This window comes from Oncorhynchus keta, chromosome 34 (genome assembly GCF_023373465.1).
Source record: "Oncorhynchus keta strain PuntledgeMale-10-30-2019 chromosome 34, Oket_V2, whole genome shotgun sequence".
Classification (NCBI taxonomy): domain Eukaryota; kingdom Metazoa; phylum Chordata; class Actinopteri; order Salmoniformes; family Salmonidae; genus Oncorhynchus; species Oncorhynchus keta.
Window position 1 is genome coordinate 19,493,973 of NC_068454.1, and position 21,773 is coordinate 19,515,745.

At 50.3% G+C, this 21,773-nt stretch overlaps 1 protein-coding gene across 2 annotated transcripts in view; it reads right to left on the minus strand.

Annotated features, from left to right (window-relative positions):
- LOC118366796 (vang-like protein 1) overlaps positions 1 to 21,773 on the minus strand; it is a 47,248-nt gene that overhangs the window by 22,161 nt on the left and 3,314 nt on the right. The window contains exons 1-3 of one of the 2 annotated variants that reach the window (XM_052493365.1): positions 19,403 to 19,713; positions 319 to 348; positions 109 to 239 (exon numbers count right to left, since the gene is read on the minus strand). In XM_052493365.1, the coding sequence (XP_052349325.1) occupies positions 109 to 239; positions 319 to 342 (155 nt within the window). In that variant the 5' untranslated portion in view covers positions 343 to 348; positions 19,403 to 19,713. Of the gene's footprint in view, positions 1 to 108; positions 240 to 318; positions 349 to 19,402; positions 19,714 to 21,773 lie in introns of those variants that run through there. The other variant, XM_035749478.1, reaches the window with a different exon arrangement.

Here is a 21,773-nt window from a genome sequence, read left to right on the forward strand (position 1 = left end):
GTGTGTGTGTGTGTGTGTGTGTGTGTGTGTGTGTGTGTGTGTGTGTGTGTGTGTGTGTGTGTGTGTGTAAGAGTGTGAGTGAGTGTGAGTGGCGAAATCATGTCTTACCCATGTCTGTTGGATCTGTTGGAGTGGCTGGAGTAGACAGACTGGATAGACTCGGTGTCCATGGCAGCGATTGGCCAGGGGTCTGAGGGGGGTCTCAGGGTGTCGTGCAGCAGGGTGATTAGCGGGGTGGTCTGATCCAGGAAGAGATGGGTTAACTAACTAAACAGACTGGCAGCAGACTGAAAACATCAGGGATCTATGTTGACAAACCTGTAGATGTCCTTTTGTAGACATATTGACCTGTGAAAAACAGAGAGACAGAAAGAGAGGCAGACAGGTCTGTTATCAATTAAATATACAGCTCAGTTCTGCGCTTGCTACCAGAGGCCTATTCACAGAGTACACAGCAGGTAAAGCTAAAAGTAAGGCAAACTAAAGAGTTATGTGCCAGCCCGTACCGGTTGGGACTTAGAGGCGACTGTGTTACAGTGATAGACTGCCAGGGAGACAGAACATTAAGTGAATTATTCTCCATTTCATTATTCTAAAAGCTACAGTAGGTGATCTGAGGATTACGGTAAAGGGTGACACAGTGATGATCTGAAGCCCAATCCCATCATCAAGGAAGGTACATCAGGTCCTCAAATCATAGACCAGACAGCTTGATCCTCTGTGATGAAACACACACTGTCTCACATGCACACACATACAAATATAGGATCTTCATTTGATCACCCTGTTGCAGGATAACTTTCACATGAGGTTTAAAAAGGCTTCTGAAGTTTGTAATTTCAGACTTGATTTTCCCATATAAAAAACGTATCAACCCTGACAAAAATACATTGCCCCTTATTCTCACCCCCCAAAACTGGAGGCAGGAGCTAGACACATACTGTAACCCTCCAATCCTCAGCTCTGGTATGATCCATGCTCCAGACAGGGGTCGTTACACCCAGTCATGCCTGTCTGGTGTGATCCATGCTCCAGACAGGGGTCGTTACACCCCGTCATGCCTGTCTGGTGTGATCCATGCTCCAGACAGGGGTCGTTACACCCCGTCATGCCTGTCTGGTGTGATCCATGCTCCAGACAGGGGTCGTTACACCCCGCCATGCCTGACTCTGGTGTGATCCATGCTCCAGACAGGGGTCGTTACACCCCGCCATGCCTGACTCTGGTGTGATCCATGCTCCAGACAGGGGTCGTTACACCCAGTCATGCCTGACTCTGGTGTGATCCATGCTCCAGACAGGGGTCGTTACACCCAGTCATGCCTGTCTGGTGTGATCCATGCTCCAGACAGGGGTCGTTACACCCCGTCATGCCTGACTCTGGTGTGATCCATGCTCCAGACAGGGGTCGTTACACCCCGTCATGCCTGACTCTGGTGTGATCCATGCTCCAGACAGGGGTCGTTACACCCCGTCATGCCTGTCTGGTGTGATCCATGCTCTAGACAGGGGTCGTTACACCCCGTCATGCCTGACTCTGGTGTGATCCATGCTCTAGACAGGAGTCGTTACACCCCGTCATGCCTGTCTGGTGTGATCCATGCTCCAGACAGGAGTCGTTACACCCCGTCATGCCTGACTCTGGTGTGATCTATGCTCCAGACAGGGGTCGTTACACCCCGTCATGCCTGACTCTGGTGTGATCCATGCTCCAGACAGGGGTCGTTACACCCCGTCATGCCTGTCTGGTGTGATCCATGCTCCAGACAGGGGTCGTTACACCCCGTCATGCCTGACTCTGGTGTGATCCATGCTCCAGACAGGGGTCGATACACCCCGCCATGCCTGACTCTGGTGTGATCCATGCTCCAGACAGGGGTCGTTACACCCCGCCATGCCTGACTCTGGTGTGATCCATGCTCCAGACAGGGGTCGTTACACCCCGCCATGCCTGTCTGGTGTGATCCATGCTCCAGACAGGGGTCGTTACACCCCGCCATGCCTGACTCTGGTGTGATCCATGCTCCAGACAGGGGTCGTTACACCCCGCCATGCCTGACTCTGGTGTGATCCATGCTCCAGACAGGGGTCGTTACACCCAGTCATGCCTGACTCTGGTGTGATCCATGCTCCAGACAGGGGTCGTTACACCCCGTCATGCCTGACTCTGGTGTGATCCATGCTCCAGACAGGGGTCGTTACACCCCGCCATGCCTGACTCTGGTGTGATCCATGCTCCAGACAGGAGTCGTTACACCCCGTCATGCCTGACTCTGGTGTGATCCATGCTCCAGACAGGGGTCGTTACACCCCGCCATGCCTGACTCTGGTGTGATCCATGCTCCAGACAGGGGTCGTTACACCCCGCCATGCCTGACTCTGGTGTGATCCATGCTCCAGACAGGGGTCGTTACACCCAGTCATGCCTGACTCTGGTGTGATCCATGCTCCAGACAGGAGTCGTTACACCCCGTCATGCCTGTCTGGTGTGATCCATGCTCCAGACAGGGGTCGTTACACCCCGTCATGCCTGTCTGGTGTGATCCATGCTCCAGACAGGGGTCGTTACACCCCGTCATGCCTGTCTGGTGTGATCCATGCTCCAGACAGGGGTCGTTACACCCCGTCATGCCTGACTCTGGTGTGATCCATGCTCCAGACAGGGGTCGATACACCCCGCCATGCCTGACTCTGGTGTGATCCATGCTCCAGACAGGGGTCGTTACACCCCGCCATGCCTGACTCTGGTGTGATCCATGCTCCAGACAGGGGTCGTTACACCCCGCCATGCCTGTCTGGTGTGATCCATGCTCCAGACAGGGGTCGTTACACCCCGCCATGCCTGACTCTGGTGTGATCCATGCTCCAGACAGGGGTCGTTACACCCCGCCATGCCTGACTCTGGTGTGATCCATGCTCCAGACAGGAGTCGTTACACCCCGCCATGCCTGACTCTGGTGTGATCCATGCTCCAGACAGGGGTCGTTACACCCCGTCATGCCTGACTCTGGTGTGATCCATGCTCCAGACAGGGGTCGTTACACCCCGCCATGCCTGACGCTGGTGTGATCCATGCTCCAGACAGGGGTCGTTACACCCCGCCATGCCTGACTCTGGTGTGATCCATGCTCCAGACAGGAGTCGTTACACCCCGTCATGCCTGACTCTGGTGTGATCCATGCTCCAGACAGGGGTCGTTACACCCCGCCATGCCTGACTCTGGTGTGATCCATGCTCCAGACAGGAGTCGTTACACCCCGTCATGCCTGACTCTGGTGTGATCCATGCTCCAGACAGGGGTCGTTACACCCCGCCATGCCTGACTCTGATGTGATCCATGCTCCAGACAGGAGTCGTTACACCCCGCCATGCCTGACTCTGGTGTGATCCATGCTCCAGACAGGAGTCGTTACACCCCGCCATGCCTGACGCTGGTGTGATCCATGCTCCAGACAGGGGTCGTTACACCCCGCCATGCCTGACTCTGGTGTGATCCATGCTCCAGACAGGGGTCGTTACACCCCGCCATGCCTGACTCTGGTGTGATCCATGCTCCAGACAGGGGTCGTTACACCCCGCCATGCCTGACTCTGGTGTGATCCATGCTCCAGACAGGGGTCGTTACACCCCGCCATGCCTGACTCTGGTGTGATCCATGCTCCAGACAGGGGTCGTTACACCCCGCCATGCCTGACTCTGGTGTGATCCATGCTCCAGACAGGGGTCGTTACACCCAGTCATGCCTGACTCTGGTGTGATCCATGCTCCAGACAGGGGTCGTTACACCCCGTCATGCCTGACTCTGGTGTGATCCATGCTCCAGACAGGGGTCGTTACACCCCGCCATGCCTGACTCTGGTGTGATCCATGCTCCAGACAGGGGTCGTTACACCCCGTCATGCCTGTCTGGTGTGATCCATGCTCCAGACAGGGGTCGTTACACCCCGTCATGCCTGACTCTGGTGTGATCCATGCTCCAGACAGGGGTCGTTACACCCCGTCATGCCTGTCTGGTGTGATCCATGCTCCAGACAGGGGTCGTTACGCCCCGCCATGCCTGTCTGGTGTGATCCATGCTCTAGACAGGAGTCGTTACACCCCGCCATGCCTGACTCTGGTGTGATCCATGCTCCAGACAGGGGTCGTTACACCCCGTCATGCCTGACTCTGATGTGATCTATGCTCCAGACAGGGGTCGTTACACCCCGTCATGCCTGACTCTGGTGTGATCCATGCTCCAGACAGGGGTCGTTACACCCCGTCATGCCTGTCTGGTGTGATCCGTGCTCCAGACAGGAGTCGTTACACCCCGTCATGCCTGTCTGGTGTGATCCATGCTCCAGACAGGGGTCGTTACACCCCGTCATGCCTGACTCTGGTGTGATCCATGCTCCAGACAGGAGTCGTTACACCCCGTCATGCCTGTCTGGTGTGATCCATGCTCCAGACAGGAGTCGTTACACCCCGTCATGCCTGTCTGGTGTGATCCATGCTCCAGACAGGAGTCGTTACACCCCGTCATGCCTGTCTGGTGTGATCCATGCTCCAGACAGGAGTCGTTACACCCCGCCATGCCTGTCTTGTGTGATCCATGCTCCAGACAGGAGTCGTTACACCCCGTCATGCCTGACTCTGGTGTGATCCATGCTCCAGACAGGGGTCGTTACACCCCGTCATGCCTGACTCTGGTGTGATCTATGCTCCAGACAGGGGTCGTTACACCCCGCCATGCCTGTCTGGTGTGATCCATGCTCCAGACAGGGGTCGATACACCCGCCATGCCTGACTCTGGTGTGATCCATGCTCCAGACAGGAGTCGTTACACCCCGTCATGCCTGTCTGGTGTGATCCATGCTCCAGACAGGGGTCGTTACACCCCGTCATGCCTGACTCTGGTGTGATCCATGCTCCAGACAGGAGTCGTTACACCCCGTCATGCCTGACTCTGGTGTGATCCATGCTCCAGACAGGAGTCGTTACACCCCGCCATGCCTGTCTGGTGTGATCCATGCTCCAGACAGGGGTCGTTACACCCCGTCATGCCTGTCTGGTGTGATCCATGCTCCAGACAGGGGTCGTTACACCCCGTCATGCCTGACTCTGGTGTGATCTATGCTCCAGACAGGGGTCGTTACACCCCGTCATGCCTGACTCTGGCGTGATCCATGCTCCAGACAGGGGTCGTTACACCCCGTCATGCCTGTCTGGTGTGATCCATGCTCCAGACACGGGTCGTTACACCCCGTCATGCCTGTCTGGTGTGATCCATGCTCTAGACAGGGGTCGTTACACCCCGTCATGCCTGTCTGGTGTGATCCATGCTCCAGACATGGGTCGTTACACCCCGTCATGCCTGACTCTTGTGTGATCCATGCTCCAGACAGGAGTCGTTACACCCCGTCATGCCTGTCTGGTGTGATCCATGCTCCAGACAGGGGTCGTTACACCCCGTCATGCCTGACTCTGGTGTGATCTATGCTCCAGACAGGGGTCGTTACACCCCGTCATGCCTGACTCTGGTGTGATCCATGCTCCAGACAGGAGTCGTTACACCCCGTCATGCCTGTCTGGTGTGATCCATGCTCCAGACAGGGGTCGTTACACCCCGCCATGCCTGACTCTGGTGTGATCCATGCTCTAGACAGGGGTCGTTACACCCCGCCATGCCTGACTCTGGTGTGATCCATGCTCCAGACAGGGGTCGTTACACCCCGTCATGCCTGACTCTGGTGTGATCTATGCTCCAGACAGGGGTCGTTACACCCCGTCATGCCTGACTCTGGTGTGATCCATGCTCCAGACAGGAGTCGTTACACCCTGCCATGCCTGACTCTGGTGAGATCCATGCTCTAGACAGGGGTCGTTACACCCCGCCATGCCTGACTCTGGTGTGATCCATGCTCCAGACAGGAGTCGTTACACCCTGTCATGCCTGTCTGGTGTGATCCATGCTCCAGACAGGGGTCGTTACACCCCGCCATGCCTGACTCTGGTGTGATCCATGCTCCAGACAGGAGTCGTTACACCTCGCCATGCCTGACTCTGGTGTGATCCATGCTCTAGACAGGGGTCGTTACACCCCGCCATGCCTGACTCTGGTGTGATCCATGCTCCAGACAGGAGTCGTTACACCCCGTCATGCCTGTCTGGTGTGATCCATGCTCCAGACAGGGGTCGTTACACCCCGTCATGCCTGACTCTGGTGTGATCTATGCTCCAGACAGGGGTCGTTACACCCCGTCATGCCTGACTCTGGTGTGATCCATGCTCCAGACAGGAGTCGTTACACCCTGCCATGCCTGACTCTGGTGAGATCCATGCTCTAGACAGGGGTCGTTACACCCCGCCATGCCTGACTCTGGTGTGATCCATGCTCCAGACAGGAGTCGTTACACCCTGTCATGCCTGTCTGGTGTGATCCATGCTCCAGACAGGGGTCGTTACACCCCGCCATGCCTGACTCTGGTGTGATCCATGCTCCAGACAGGGGTCGTTACACCCCGCCATGCCTGACTCTGGTGTGATCCATGCTCCAGACAGGGGTCGTTACACCCCGCCATGCCTGACTCTGGTGTGATCCATGCTCCAGACAGGAGTCGTTACACCCCGCCATGCCTGACTCTGGTGTGATCCATGCTCCAGACAGGGGTCGTTACACCCCGTCATGCCTGACGCTGGTGTGATCCATGCTCCAGACAGGGGTCGTTACACCCCGTCATGCCTGACTCTGGTGTGATCCATGCTCCAGACAGGAGTCGTTACACCCCGCCATGCCTGACTCTGGTGTGATCCATGCTCCAGACAGGGGTCGTTACACCCCGTCATGCCTGACGCTGGTGTGATCCATGCTCCAGACAGGAGTCGTTACACCCCGCCATGCCTGACTCTGGTGTGATCCATGCTCCAGACAGGGGTCGTTACACCCCGTCATGCCTGTCTGGTGTGATCCATGCTCCAGACATGGATCGTTACACCCCGCCATGCCTGACTCTGGTGTGATCCATGCTCCAGACAGGGGTCGTTACACCCCGCCATGCCTGACTCTGGTGTGATCCATGCTCCAGACAGGGGTCGTTACACCCCGTCATGCCTGTCTGGTGTGATCCATGCTCCAGACAGGGGTCGTTACACCCCGTCATGCCTGACTCTGGTGTGATCCATGCTCCAGACAGGAGTCGTTACACCCCGTCATGCCTGTCTGGTGTGATCCATGCTCCAGACAGGGCTCGTTACACCCCGCCATGTCTGACTCTGGTGTGATCCATGCTCTAGACAGGGGTCGTTACACCCCGCCATGCCTGACTCTGGTGTGATCCATGCTCCAGACAGGAGTCGTTACACCCCGCCATGCCTGTCTGGTGTGATCCATGCTCCAGACAGGGGTCGTTACACCCCGCCATGCCTGACTCTGGTGTGATCCATGCTCCAGACAGGGGTCGTTACACCCCGTCATGCCTGACTCTGGTGTGATCCATGCTCCAGACAGGAGTCGTTACACCCCGTCATGCCTGTCTGGTGTGATCCATGCTCCAGACATGGGTCGTTACACCCCGCCATGCCTGACTCTGGTGTGATCCATGCTCCAGACAGGGGTCGTTACACCCCGCCGTGCCTGACTCTGGTGTGATCCATGCTCCAGACAGGGGTCGTTACACCCCGTCATGCCTGACTCTGGTGTGATCTATGCTCCAGACAGGGGTCGTTACACCCCGTCATGCCTGACTCTGGTGTGATCCATGCTCCAGACAGGAGTCGTTACACCCCGTCATGCCTGTCTGGTGTGATCCATGCTCCAGACAGGGGTCGTTACACCCCGCCATGCCTGACTCTGGTGTGATCCATGCTCTAGACAGGGGTCGTTACACCCCGCCATGCCTGACTCTGGTGTGATCCATGCTCCAGACAGGAGTCGTTACACCCCGCCATGCCTGACTCTGGTGAGATCCATGCTCTAGACAGGGGTCGTTACACCCCGCCATGCCTGACTCTGGTGTGATCCATGCTCCAGACAGGAGTCGTTACACCCTGTCATGCCTGTCTGGTGTGATCCATGCTCCAGACAGGGGTCGTTACACCCCGCCATGCCTGACGCTGGTGTGATCCATGCTCCAGACAGGAGTCGTTACACCCCGCCATGCCTGTCTGGTGTGATCCATGCTCCAGACAGGGGTCGTTACACCCCGCCATGCCCGACTCTGGTGTGATCCATGCTCCAGACAGGGGTCGTTACACCCCGCCATGCCTGACTCTGGTGTGATCCATGCTCCAGACAGGAGTCGTTACACCCCGCCATGCCTGACTCTGGTGTGATCCATGCTCCAGACAGGGGTCGTTACACCCCGTCATGCCCGACTCTGGTGTGATCCATGCTCCAGACAGGGGTCGTTACACCCCGCCATGCCTGACTCTGGTGTGATCCATGCTCCAGACAGGAGTCGTTACACCCCGCCATGCCTGTCTGGTGTGATCCATGCTCCAGACAGGGGTCGATACACCCGCCATGCCTGACTCTGGTGTGATCCATGCTCCAGACAGGGGTCGATACACCCCGCCATGCCTGTCTGGTGTGATCCATGCTCCAGACAGGGGTCGATACACCCGCCATGCCTGACTCTGGTGTGATCCATGCTCCAGACAGGGGTCGATACACCCCGCCATGCCTGTCTGGTGTGATCTATGCTCTAGACAGGGGTCGTTACACCCCGCCATGCCTGTCTGGTGTGATCCATGCTCCAGACAGGGGTCGTTACACCCCGCCATGCCTGTCTGGTGTGATCCATGCTCCAGACAGGGGTCGTTACACCCCGCCATGCCTGACTCTGGTGTGATCCATGCTCCAGACAGGGGTCGTTACACCCCGCCATGCCTGTCTGGTGTGATCCATGCTCCAGACAGGGGTCGTTACACCCCGCCATGCCTGTCTGGTGTGATCCATGCTCCAGACAGGGGTCGTTACACCCCGCCATGCCTGTCTGGTATGATCCATGCTCCAGACAGGGGTCGATACACCCCGTCATGCCTGTCTGGTGTGATCCATGCTCTAGACAGGGGTCGTTACACCCCGCCATGCCTGTCTGGTGTGATCCATGCTCCAGACAGGGGTCGTTACACCCCGCCATGCCTGTCTGGTGTGATCCATGCTCCAGACAGGGGTCGTTACACCCCGCCATGCCTGTCTGGTGTGATCCATGCTCCAGACAGGGGTCGATACACCCCGCCATGCCTGTCTGGTGTGATCCATGCTCCAGACATGGGTCGTTACACCCCGCCATGCCTGACTCTGGTGTGATCCATGCTCCAGACAGGAGTCGTTACACCCCGCCATGCCTGACTCTGGTGTGATCCATGCTCCAGACAGGGGTCGTTACACCCCGCCATGCCTGACTCTGCTGTGATCCATGCTCCAGACAGGGGTCGATACACCCCGCCATGCCTGACTCTGCTGTGATCCATGCTCCAGACAGGGGTCGTTACACCCCGCCATGCCTGACTCTGGTGTGATCCATGCTCCAGACAGGGGTCGATACACCCCGCCATGCCTGTCTGGTGTGATCCATGCTCCAGACAGGGGTCGATACACCCGCCATGCCTGACTCTGGTGTGATCCATGCTCCAGACAGGGGTCGATACACCCCGCCATGCCTGTCTGGTGTGATCCATGCTCCAGACAGGGGTCGTTACACCCCGCCATGCCTGTCTGGTGTGATCCATGCTCCAGACAGGGGTCGATACACCCGCCATGCCTGACTCTGGTGTGATCCATGCTCCAGACAGGGGTCGATACACCCCGCCATGCCTGACTCTGGTGTGATCCATGCTCCAGACAGGGGTCGTTACACCCCGCCATGCCTGTCTGGTGTGATCCATGCTCCAGACAGGGGTCGTTACACCCCGCCATGCCTGTCTGGTGTGATCCATGCTCCAGACAGGGGTCGTTACACCCCGCCATGCCTGTCTGGTGTGATCCATGCTCCAGACAGGGGTCGATACACCCCGTCATGCCTGTCTGGTGTGATCCATGCTCTAGACAGGGGTCGTTACACCCCGCCATGCCTGTCTGGTGTGATCCATGCTCCAGACAGGGGTCGTTACACCCCGCCATGCCTGTCTGGTGTGATCCATGCTCCAGACAGGGGTCGTTACACCCCGCCATGCCTGTCTGGTGTGATCCATGCTCCAGACAGGGGTCGATACACCCCGCCATGCCTGTCTGGTGTGATCCATGCTCCAGACATGGGTCGTTACACCCCGCCATGCCTGACTCTGGTGTGATCCATGCTCCAGACAGGGGTCGTTACACCCCGCCATGCCTGACTCTGCTGTGATCCATGCTCCAGACAGGTGTCGATACACCCCGCCATGCCTGACTCTGGTGTGATCCATGCTCCAGACAGGGGTCGTTACACCCCGCCATGCCTGACTCTGGTGTGATCCATGCTCCAGACAGGAGTCGTTACACCCCGTCATGCCTGACTCTGGTGTGATCCATGCTCCAGACAGGAGTCGTTACACCCCGCCATGCCTGACTCTGGTGTGATCCATGCTCCAGACAGGAGTCGTTACACCCCGTCATGCCTGACTTCATGTAGTTACTGGATCCATTTGTCCCAATGCAGTTGCCCCAATGACCCCCTGCCAATCACCACTCCCTCATCTCAGCATTATGCAAATATAACCACACTTATAAATGATCTGCCTGACCAATGGGACACACAAACACCCAAATAGCACACTAAGCAAATGTGCATGCAAATCCAGTGTTATGGTATATGTGTGAATATCTGCTCTTGGTTCATTGAGTATAACAGTGATCATTATATTATGATGACTACTGTATGGGTTGCAATACCAAGCCCACTGTCCAGCTCAATAAATCATTTTGAAGGATTTCGTGTTACCTGTATGTTTTTAGCACGAGGCTAGCTGAGGAATGTAAGGACTCCAGATATATGATACAATGACTGCTGCTGAAAGCATCTGCATTGTGTCTGTAACCCAAGAAACGTGAGGGTTTCTAAATAAAAACACAAGCATACCAGGAATTCTTTGGAAAATACATGAACGAGTCAAAAAGGGTAAGAACGACAAACACCTTCTAGGGCTAACATTACTCCAGTATCAAATTCTAACCCCAGTGAGAGGGAGAAAGAGCAACCAGAATTAAAGTGTCTACTGTTGCCTTGGTAACAACAGAAGCATAAGGCTCCCTGTGGATTGCAATAATAATGATGTGTGTAAGAGAGAGCGAGAGAGAGAGAGAGAGAGAGAGAGAGAGAGAGAGAGAGAGAGAGAGAGAGAGAGAGAGAGAGAGAGAGAGAGAGAGAGAGAGAGAGAGAGAGAGAGAGAGAGAGAGAGAGAGAGAGAGAGAGAGAGAGAGAGAGAGTGTGAGAGAGAGAGAGAGAGAGAGAGAGAGCGTGAGAGAGCGAGAGAGAGTGAGAGCGCGCGAGAGAGAGAGAGAGAGCGAGAGCGCGAGAGAGAGAGAGAGAGAGAGAGAGAGAGAGAGAGAGAGCGAGAGAGAGAGAGAGAGAGAGAGAGAGAGAGAGAGAGAGAGAGAGAGAGAGAGAGAGAGAGAGAGAGAGAGTGCGTGAGCAAGCAGAGGAAGGCATGTTGGAACTGTGAGTGAATCATAGGTTTAAGAGTACATATGCACTCCCTTCTCATATTCATCACATAGTCCCCTTTCTCTCTCTGTCACACACACACCAAATGCAAGGCTTTAACCCCTGGAGCGCTGTTGCCTTCACGTGTGTGTGTGTGTGTGTGTGTGTGTGTGTGTGTGTGTGTGTGTGTGTGTGTGTGTGTGTGTGTGTGTGTGTGTGTGTGTGTGTGTGTGTGTGTGCGCGCGTGTGTGTGTGCACACAGTGGTATGTGGGGCAGCAATCTCCCTTAGAAAAGTCAGCCAGTCATCCAAGAGTCAACATAAAGAGGTATAGCCAACCGGGTCATGTGGAAAATCACAGCCTATAGGCAAGACAAACTATCAGTTACAAACCAACGCGTTAAACACTGAACATGAATACAGCCTACTGAAATAACAATGAGTGTGACAGCTGTCTGTCTTTATATGCATCCTTAGAATTAAGTAACGTATCTTAAAATGTATGTAGGGCATACACTGGAAGTACATACGTGTGAAATACACCATATATGGATAAATGTATTTTCTATAATGACATTTCTGTATGCTGATGTGGTTTAGTGGAATGGGGAGACAGTCTTGAGATCAGTAAGTGAAACTAACGTTACATAAACACTCATTAGGCTGTTTATCTAGGATGTGAACCGAGACTCAGGTCAGGGAGCCAGTCAAGCCAGGAGTATAGGCATGCTTATTATAGCATCCTCAGAGATGCATACTTCCATACTAATGACATTAAAAGCATTACTTTGTCTTAAAGAGAAGTATACGGAAGAATTACAGTCATGAGAGAGACATAGACAGTATGAAAGGTCAGTTAGGCCACTCAGTATAAACTTTTCCCTACAATAATGATGTGCTGTGTGTGTGTTTGTCGCCTAAAACATGTGTGTGTATACTGTATGTCTCTTTGAACTCATTTGACCCAGCTGTAGTCATTTGGCCCATAAACAGGGTAGAGGGGAAGGGCGTTGTGTGATCAGCCAGGCCAACACATTCAGTTGTACGCAGCCTGCCAGCAGCCTGTGTGGCACAGATGAACCTATCCTGCAGGGATCCCTGGTTCCCATGGCATCCACACTGTGCCCTCCCTCACCCAACCTATTAGCCGCCCTCCTCTCCCTCAGAATGCCTTGATGGTGGCAAAATGCCATGCTATGCCAGGGATTTAGCAGGTGTTATGGTATTTTTGGTTGTTGTGCAGTTTAACACACATGCCTAGTCACCACCACAAACACAAAGATACGTACTGTATTCACATGGGCGACAAACAACGTATGTGATGAAAGACAAATTAAACAGAAAGAGACACAGTTATTAACAACAAATAACACAGACAGACACAAAGGCAAAGATGAGCCTGATACAGGAATACACAAACTGAATGCATACACACAAATACTGTAGATAGAATGTGTCAAGTAAGTCTGTTTAAGTCTGTTGGAAATGAAATAAAATGGTGACAGAGAACCTCAGCAGTGCTTTATAAAGAGATCAATCTGTCCATTGACAAGAGATAATCCTAGAACAGCTGTTGATTAACACAATACTGAAGCGCACCCACACACGTCGCATGTATACACACACACACACACACACACACACACACACACACACACACACACACACACACACACACACACACACACACACACACACACACACACACACACACACACACACACACACACACACACACACACACACACACACACACACACACACACACACACACACGGGGGCCTTTGGGCGGTATGGGGATCCAGTAAGAGTTCACATTATTTATGAGGTGACCCTGCAGCTTGTGTTGTGGACACTGCCTGGTAAAGCCAGACATGTCTGACAGTGTGGGTTAATTTTATTTTTTATTTTACCTTTATTTAATCAGGCAAGTCAGTTAAGAACAAATTCTTATTTTCAATGACGGCCTAGGAACAGTGGGTTAACAGCCTGTTCAGGGGCAGAACGACAGATTTGTACCTTGTCAGCTCGGGGGTTTGAACTCGCAACCTTCCGGTTACTAGTCCAACGCTCTAACCGCTAGGAGTCAAATAAATCCACTCAGGGCAGAACATGAGTGTTTACACATATACAGCTAAGATAGAGGCTGTACATCTGAGACTGTAAATGGTAACATGTGACATGCGTATGGTGTGTGTTTGTGTTCCTCCAATAAGTATTGAGCTATTCAATGATCTGGTTAAGATCCCATAATGCATGATGACTCAAATCATTACACTTTAGTCATCTTATCCAGAGCATTCAACTTAACCACACTGAGCTAAAGGCTAGAGCTGCTGCTTTCAAGGAGCGGGACTCTATCCTGGATGCTTATAAGAAATCCCGCTATGCCCTCAGACGAACCATCAAACAGGCAAAGCTTCAATACAGGACTAAGATCGGCTCTGACCCTCGTTGGATGTGGCAGGGCTTGCAAACCATTACAGACTACAAAAGGGAAGCACAGCCGAGAAACGCCCAGTGACACGAGCGTACCAGACGAGCTAAACTACTTCTATGCTCGCTTTGAGGGAAATAACACTGAAACATGCATGAGAGAACCAGTTGTTCTGGAAGATTGTGTGGTCATGCTCAATGCAGCTGATGTGAGTAAGACCTTTAAACAGGTCAACATTCACAAGGATAACCAGGACGTGTAGTGCAAGCATGCGCTGACCAACTGGCAAATGTCTTCACTGACATTTCAATCTCTCCCTGTCCGAGTCTGTAATACCAACATGTTTTAAGCAGACCACGATAGTGCCTGTGCCCAAGAACACTTAAGGTAACCTGTCTAAACGACTCCCGACCCGTAGCACTCACGTCTGTAGCCATGAAGTGCTTTGAAAGGCTGGTCATGGCTCACATCAACATCACTATCCCAGAAACACTTGACCCACTCAAATTTGCATACCGCCCCAACAGATGATGCAATCTCTATTGCACTCAACACTGCCCTTCCCATCTGAACAAAGGGAACACCTATGTGAGAATGCTTTTCATTGACTACAGCTTGGTGTTCAACTTAGTGCCCTCAAAGCTCGTCAATAAGCTAAGGGCCCTGGGACTAAACACCTCCCTCTGCAACTGGATTCTGGACTTCCAGATCGGCCGCCCCCAGGTGGTAATGGTAGGTAACAACACATCCGCCATGCTGATCCTCAACACAGGGGCCCCTCAGGGGTGCGTGCTCAGTCCCCTCCCGTACTCCCTGTTCACTCATGACTGCACGACCATGCACGACTTCAACACCATCATTAAGTTTGCCGATGATACAATTGTGGTAGGCCTGATCACCGACAACGACGAGACAGCCTATAGGGAGGAGGTCAGAGACCTGGCTGTGTGGTGCCAGGACAACACCCTCTCCCTCAACGTGATCAATACAAAGGAGATGATTGTGGACTACAGGAAAAAGGGGACCGAGCAGGCCCCCATTCTCATCGACGGGGTTGAAGTGGATCAGGTTGAGAGCTTCAAGTTCCTTGGTGTCGACATCACCAACAAACTATCATGGTCCAAGCACACCAAGACAGTCGTGAAGAAGGCACGACAAAATCTATTCCCCTCAGGAGACTGAAAAGATTTGGCATGGGTCCTCAGATCCTCAAAAAGGTTCTATATCTGCACCATCAAGAGCATCCTGACATGTTGCATCACTGCCTGGTATGGCAACTACTCGGCCTCCAACCGCAAGGAACTACAGAGGGTAGTGCGAACGGCCCAGTACATCACTGGGGCCAAGCTTCCTGCCATCCAGGACCTCTCAAAGACTCCAGCCACCCTAGTCATAGACTGTTCTCTCTGCTACCGCACGGCAAGCGGTACCGGAGCGCCAAGTCTAGGTCCAAGAGGCTTCTAAACAGCTTCTACCCCCCAAGCCATAAGACCCCTGAACACATAATCATAATCAAATGGCTACCTAGACTATTTGCATTGCCTCCCCCCCCCTCCCCGGTATATAGTCTCACTATTGTTATTTTACTGCTGCCCTTTAATTACTTGTTACTTTTATTTATTATTCTTATCCGTATTTTTTTTTAACTGCATTGTTGGTTAGGGGCTTGTAAGTAAGCATTTTACTGTAAGGTCGACACCTGTTGTATTCGGCGCATGTGACTAATAACGTTTTATTTAATTTGAAAGGGATAATCCAGGCCCAGAAATAGAAATCATAAAACTCCTGTCAATTTGGTGAAAGTCTATGTTCTGTTAGTGGGTAAAATAAAACAATTCCCCATGATTTAACTTCTAAGTGAAAATCAGAAAATTGCGTCATAGCTATATAATTATCGTTATTGGAGATAGAGGATAAAACACTATCACATTTCATAATGCTTTTAAAACAATTACCTGCACTTCAGATCAGCCAATAGATAAAATGGGAATACTTGTCTAGAACACATCCATCTGCTTATTTTGTCATGACAAAGTATATATTTTATCAAAAATATAGGACCAAGGCACTCCTCATATTAAATGCCCTTATTTGTATGTCATGTTCAATGGAAATAAAGTTTAAAACTCAGACGCGTTTCAGCTGCATGGCGTCAGTGTCACGCCCTGACCTTAGAGATCCTTTTTATGTCTCTGTTTTGGTTTGGTCAGGGCGTGAGTTGGGGTGGGCATTCTATGTTTTGTGTTCTATGTTTTCTATTTCTTTGTGTTTGGCCGGGTATGGTTTTCAATCAGGGACAGCTGTCTATCATTGTCTCTGATTGGGAACCATACTTAGGTACCCTTTTCCCACCTGTGTGTGTGGGAGGTTGTCTCTGTTTAGAGCACTTTTCCTGTGAGCTTCACGGTTTGTTTTTTGTAGTGGTTATTGTTTTGTTTGGTGTCATTTTGCTTAAAATAAAGAAAATGTACGCTAACCACGCTGCACCTTGGTCTTCATCCTTCAACAGCAGTGACAGTCCGGGAGAACAAAGATATGATAATACAATGTCCTCTTTTGAACAGCTTTTTCCAATGAACCCTGATTTGAAGAGGGAGTGGTTACAGAATTCATTGGACAACACCCAGTAAGCAATACTATACACATTCAAAAGTGAAATACTAAAGATATGTTATCAAATATGTTATCAAAAATACAACTCAAGGCTAGAAGCATCAGGAAGGTAGATTTTTCTTTTTGATAACCAATTTACCCCTTTTACCAAAGAGCACCTTTGTCAACCAAAATCGACTATTGTGTACCTTAGCAGCGCTTCCCTTCCTCCTGCTTTTTTTTCTAAAATTATATATTTCGCTTAGATGTGCTCAATCTAAACAGTGTACCAAATGATTCCACTCCATTTCTGCTTCAAGTACCATGTTGAAATGTGCCCTGTGTCTGTGGGAATTAGAGAGGAGGAGAGAGGAATCCCATTGGACAATGAATGGAAAAACACCGGACCTGACTGTCGACCCATTGCATTCACATTGTCATGCTGCATCACGCGGATGCTAAGCTAATCGTCACATAATCCCATCTCAAAGTAGGATTTGAGAAGCCTACTTATTTCCCTGAACGTACGTAATGTCACGATTCCAAAGCTATACAACATTAAGGATATTAATTATCTCCCATCTTGGAAAATATTTGCAACGTTGTACAATTGACTCCCATTCATTCATTGAAGGAAAGCTCTCCTTGTCCCAGAATCACCCAGAATGCATGACTTATGGGCAACATACACAATGGGCTTTAATTTGATTCTTATGGAGTTTCCCCATCTCCTGAACAATATCTCTGTGGGAAAGGAACGTTTCCCTGCTCTGAGCAGAGACTGACTGCAAGTTGAACTCGGTGAGTAAGACCCAAATTGATGCAGTTTGTTAAGGCAATTTTACAGCTAACTAGCTAGCTACTTCACATACTGATATTGACTGGTATTATTGTGTGTAGCTTTGTTTTCTGCGTAGCTAGCCAGAGGGGGAGGGCATTGCATGGTTTAAAAAAATGAAATAATTCGACCTGAGCTGCAACAGTTTTCACATTTTTGTTTCATCAGACCATGTTTGTACCAACCTTGTTATAACGACAAAAGGAAACATTTGTTTAACATTTTTCACATAGTGCTATCTAACTGTTAATCAGAATAATTTGTGGTTTGGGGTGGATTATTTCTTTAAGTTAGCAGGTGCATTCAGAAAGTTCTCATATCCCTTGACATATTCTACATTTTGTTGTGTTACAGCCTGAATTCAAAATGGATTAAATAGATGTATTTTCTCACCCATCTACACACAATACCCCATAACTAAAGTGAAAACATGTTTAGATTTTTTTTGGAAATGTATTTAAGTGTGAGTGTTAGTGCACAAAAGGGTTATTTTTTAAGTTAAGGGGGGGTATGTGTGTTCAAGTACAAACAAACATTCACATAAGATAGCATCATCCAAGGTCAGCTAGTGGGAGAAAAAAACCCATTAAAACAAAGACACACACAGGGTTCTACCGCACACAAGAGAAGAGAGAGTTGACAATGGTCACAAACATTCACACTCGAGTAAAAAAAAAAAAAAACACTAGAAGCGAGCTGACAGTTCTCTGGTATGCAATCCAACCTCCCTGGTTCCAAACCCATTCATGTGAATGAAAGAAAGCCCAAGTACAGTGATCATGATTCAGGATATGCCGGCAGGAGAGAAGGGAGAAGGCCTGAGCACTAACAGGGTAACAGGCTTGGTATGTGCTTACTATAATGGGTATTTCTGTTGCGCAGATATACAGTTGAAGTCAGAAGATTACATGCACCTTAGACGAAGACATTTAACCTCAGTTTTTCACAATTCCTGACATGTAATCCTAGTAAACATTCCTAAGTCAGGTAGGATCGCCACTTCATTTTAAGAATGTGAAATGTCAGAATAATAGTAGAGAGAATTATTTTTTTCAATCATCACATTCCCAGTGAGTCAGAAGTTTACATACACTCAATTAGTATTTGGTAGCATTGCCATTAAATTGTTTAACTTGCGAGTGTAGCGAAAATGCTTGTTCTTCTAGTTCCGACAATGCAGTAATATCCAACTAGTAATCTAACCTAACAATTTCACAACAACTACCTTGTACACACAAGTGTAAAGGAATGAATAAGAATATGTAGATTAAAAAATATATATGAATGAGTGATGGTATAGAACGGCATAGGCAAGATGCAGTAGATGGTATAGAGTACAGTATATACATATGAGATGAGTAATGTAGGGTATGAAAACATATAAAAGTGGCATTGTTTAAAGTGGCTAGTGATACATTACACCAAGATGGCAAGATGCAGTAGATGGTATAGAGTACAGTATATACAAATTAGATGAGTAATGTAGGGTATGTAATCATTATATGAAGTGGCATTGTTTAAAGTGGCTAGTGATACATTTATTACATCAATTTTCCATTATTAAAGTGGCTGGAGTTGAGTCAGTATGTTGGCAGCAGCCACTCAATATTAGTGATGGCTGTTTAATATCTTCTTGATGCACCCATCCCGTTAGCGGGATCATTTTCGTCAACCACCTCTGAATTGCAGAGCGCCAAATTCAAATTAAATTACTAAAAATGTTTAATTTTCACGAAATCACAAGTGCAATATAGCAAGACACAGCTTAGCTTGTTGTTAATCCACCTGGCGTTTCAGATTTCAATAAAGCTTTTCGGTGAAAGCATACCAAGCGTTTATGTAAGCACATCTCTCTCAGTAGACAAAATATTACAAACCGCTAGCAGCCAAGTAGATTGGTCACGAAAGTCAGAAAAGCAATAAATTAAATCGCTTACCTTTGATCTTCGGATGTTTGCACTCACGAGACTCCCAGTTACACAATAAATGTTCCTTTTGCTCCATAAAGATTATTTTTTTTATCCAAAACGCGCCAACCAAATGGAGGTATTATGTTCAGAAATCCACAGGCTCGAGCGGTCACGACATCGCATACGAAAATTCCAAATCGTATCCGTAATGTTCGTAGAAACATTTCAAATTTTTTATATTCAATCCTCAAGTTGTTTTTACAATATATATAATCGATAATATATCAACCGGGAATGTAGCTTCTTCAATAGGAGAGAGAGAGAAAATGGCTGCTCCAAGCTGTTCCGCATACAAAACGCTGCTGGCACCCAGGCATACAATGACGCAATGTGATCTCTCTCGCTCATTTTTCAAAATAAAAGCCACACCATAGGGAAGCTGGTTGACTATGGGGAATCTGGTTGATATCCCTTTAAATGGAGCGAGGGCAGGCTATGGAACATGGAGCTTTCAAAATAGAGGCCACTTCCTGGTTTGATTTCTCAGGTTTTCGCCTGCAGTATCAGTTCTGTTATACTCACAGACAATATTTTGACAGTTTGGAAACTGTAGAGTGTTTTCTATCCTAATCTGACAATTATATGCATATTCTAGATTCTGGGCCTGAGAAATAGGCAGTTTAATATGGGTACGTTTTTCATCCAAACATCAAAATACTGCCCCCTAAACTCAAGCGGTTTTAACAATCTGATGGCCTTGAGATAGAAGCTGTTTTTCAGTCTCTCAATGCCAGCTTTGATGCACCTGTACTGACCCCGCCTTCTGGTTGACAGCGGGGTGAACAGGCAGTGGCTCGGGTAGTTGTTGTCCTTGATGATCTTTTTGACCTTCCTGTGACATCGGGTGGTGTAGGTGTCCTGGAGGGCAGGTAGTTTGCCCCCGGTGATTCGTTGTGCAGACCTCACTACCCTCTGGAGAGCCTTACGGTTATGGGCGGAGCAGTTGCCGTACCAGGCGATTCAAGTGATACAGCCATACAGGATGCTCTCGATTGTGCATCTGTAAAAGTTTGTGTGATTTTGGTGACAAGCCGAATTTCTTCAGCCTCCTGAGGTTGAAGAGGCGCTGCTGCGCCTTCTTCACCACACTGTCTGTGTGGTTGGACCATTTCAGTTTGTCCGTGATGTGTACACCGAGGAACTTAAATTTCTACCCTCTCCACTACTGTCCTGTCGATGTGGATAGGGGGGTGCTCCCTCTGCTGTTTCCTGAAGTCCACGATCATTTCCTTTGTTTTGTTGACATTGTGTGAGGTTATTATCGTGACACCACACTCTGAGGGACCTCCTCTCCTCCCTCTGGGCCGTCTAGTCGTTGTTGGTAATCAAGCCTACCACTGTAGTGTCGTCTGCAAACTTGATGATTGAGTTGGAGGTGTGCATGGCCACACAGTCATGGATGAACAGGGAGTACAGGAGAGGGCTGAGAGCACACCCTTGTATTGAGAATCAGCGGGGTGGAGATGTTGTTTCCTACCCTCACCACCTGGGTGCGGCCCGTCAGGAAGTCCAGGACCCAGTTGCACAGGGCGGGGTCCAGACCCAGGGTCACGAGCTTGATGACGAAGTTTGGAGGGTACTATGGTGTTGAATGCTGAGCTGTAGTCGATGAACAGCATTCTCACATAGGTATTCCTCTTGTCCAGATGGGTTACGGCAGTGTGCAGTGTGATTGCGTCATCTGTGCACCTATTGGGTCTCGAGGGTCTCAGGTAGGGTGGAGGTGTTATGGTCCTTGACTAGTCTCTCAAAGCACTTCATGATGACGGAAGTGAGTGCTACGGGGCGGTAGTCATTTAGCTCAGTTACCTTAGCTTTCTTGGGAACAGGAACAATGGTGGCCCTCTGGAAGTATGTGGGAATAGTGGACTGGGATAAGGGTTGAATATGTCCGTAAACACACCAGCCAGCTGGTCTGCGCATGCTCTGAGGACGCGGCTGGGGATTCCATCTGGTCCTGCAGCCCTGTGAGGGTTGACACTTTTAAATGTTTTGCTCATGTCGGCTGCAGTGAAGGAGAGACCACAGGTTTTGGTTGCTGGCCGTGTCAGTGGCACTGTATTGTCCTCAAAGCGAGCAAAAAAGTTGTTTAGTTTGTCTGGGAGCAAGACATCCTGGTCCGCGACAGGGCTGATTTTCCTTTTATAGTCCGTGATTGACTGTAGACCCTGTCACATACATCTCTTTTGGGGCGGCAGGGTAGCCTAGTGGTTAGAGTGTTGGACTAGTAACCGAAAGGTTGCAAGTTCGAATCCCCTGACAAGGTACAGATCTGTTGTTCTGCCCCTGAACAGGCAGTTAACCCACTGTTCCTAGGCCATCATTGAAAATAATAATT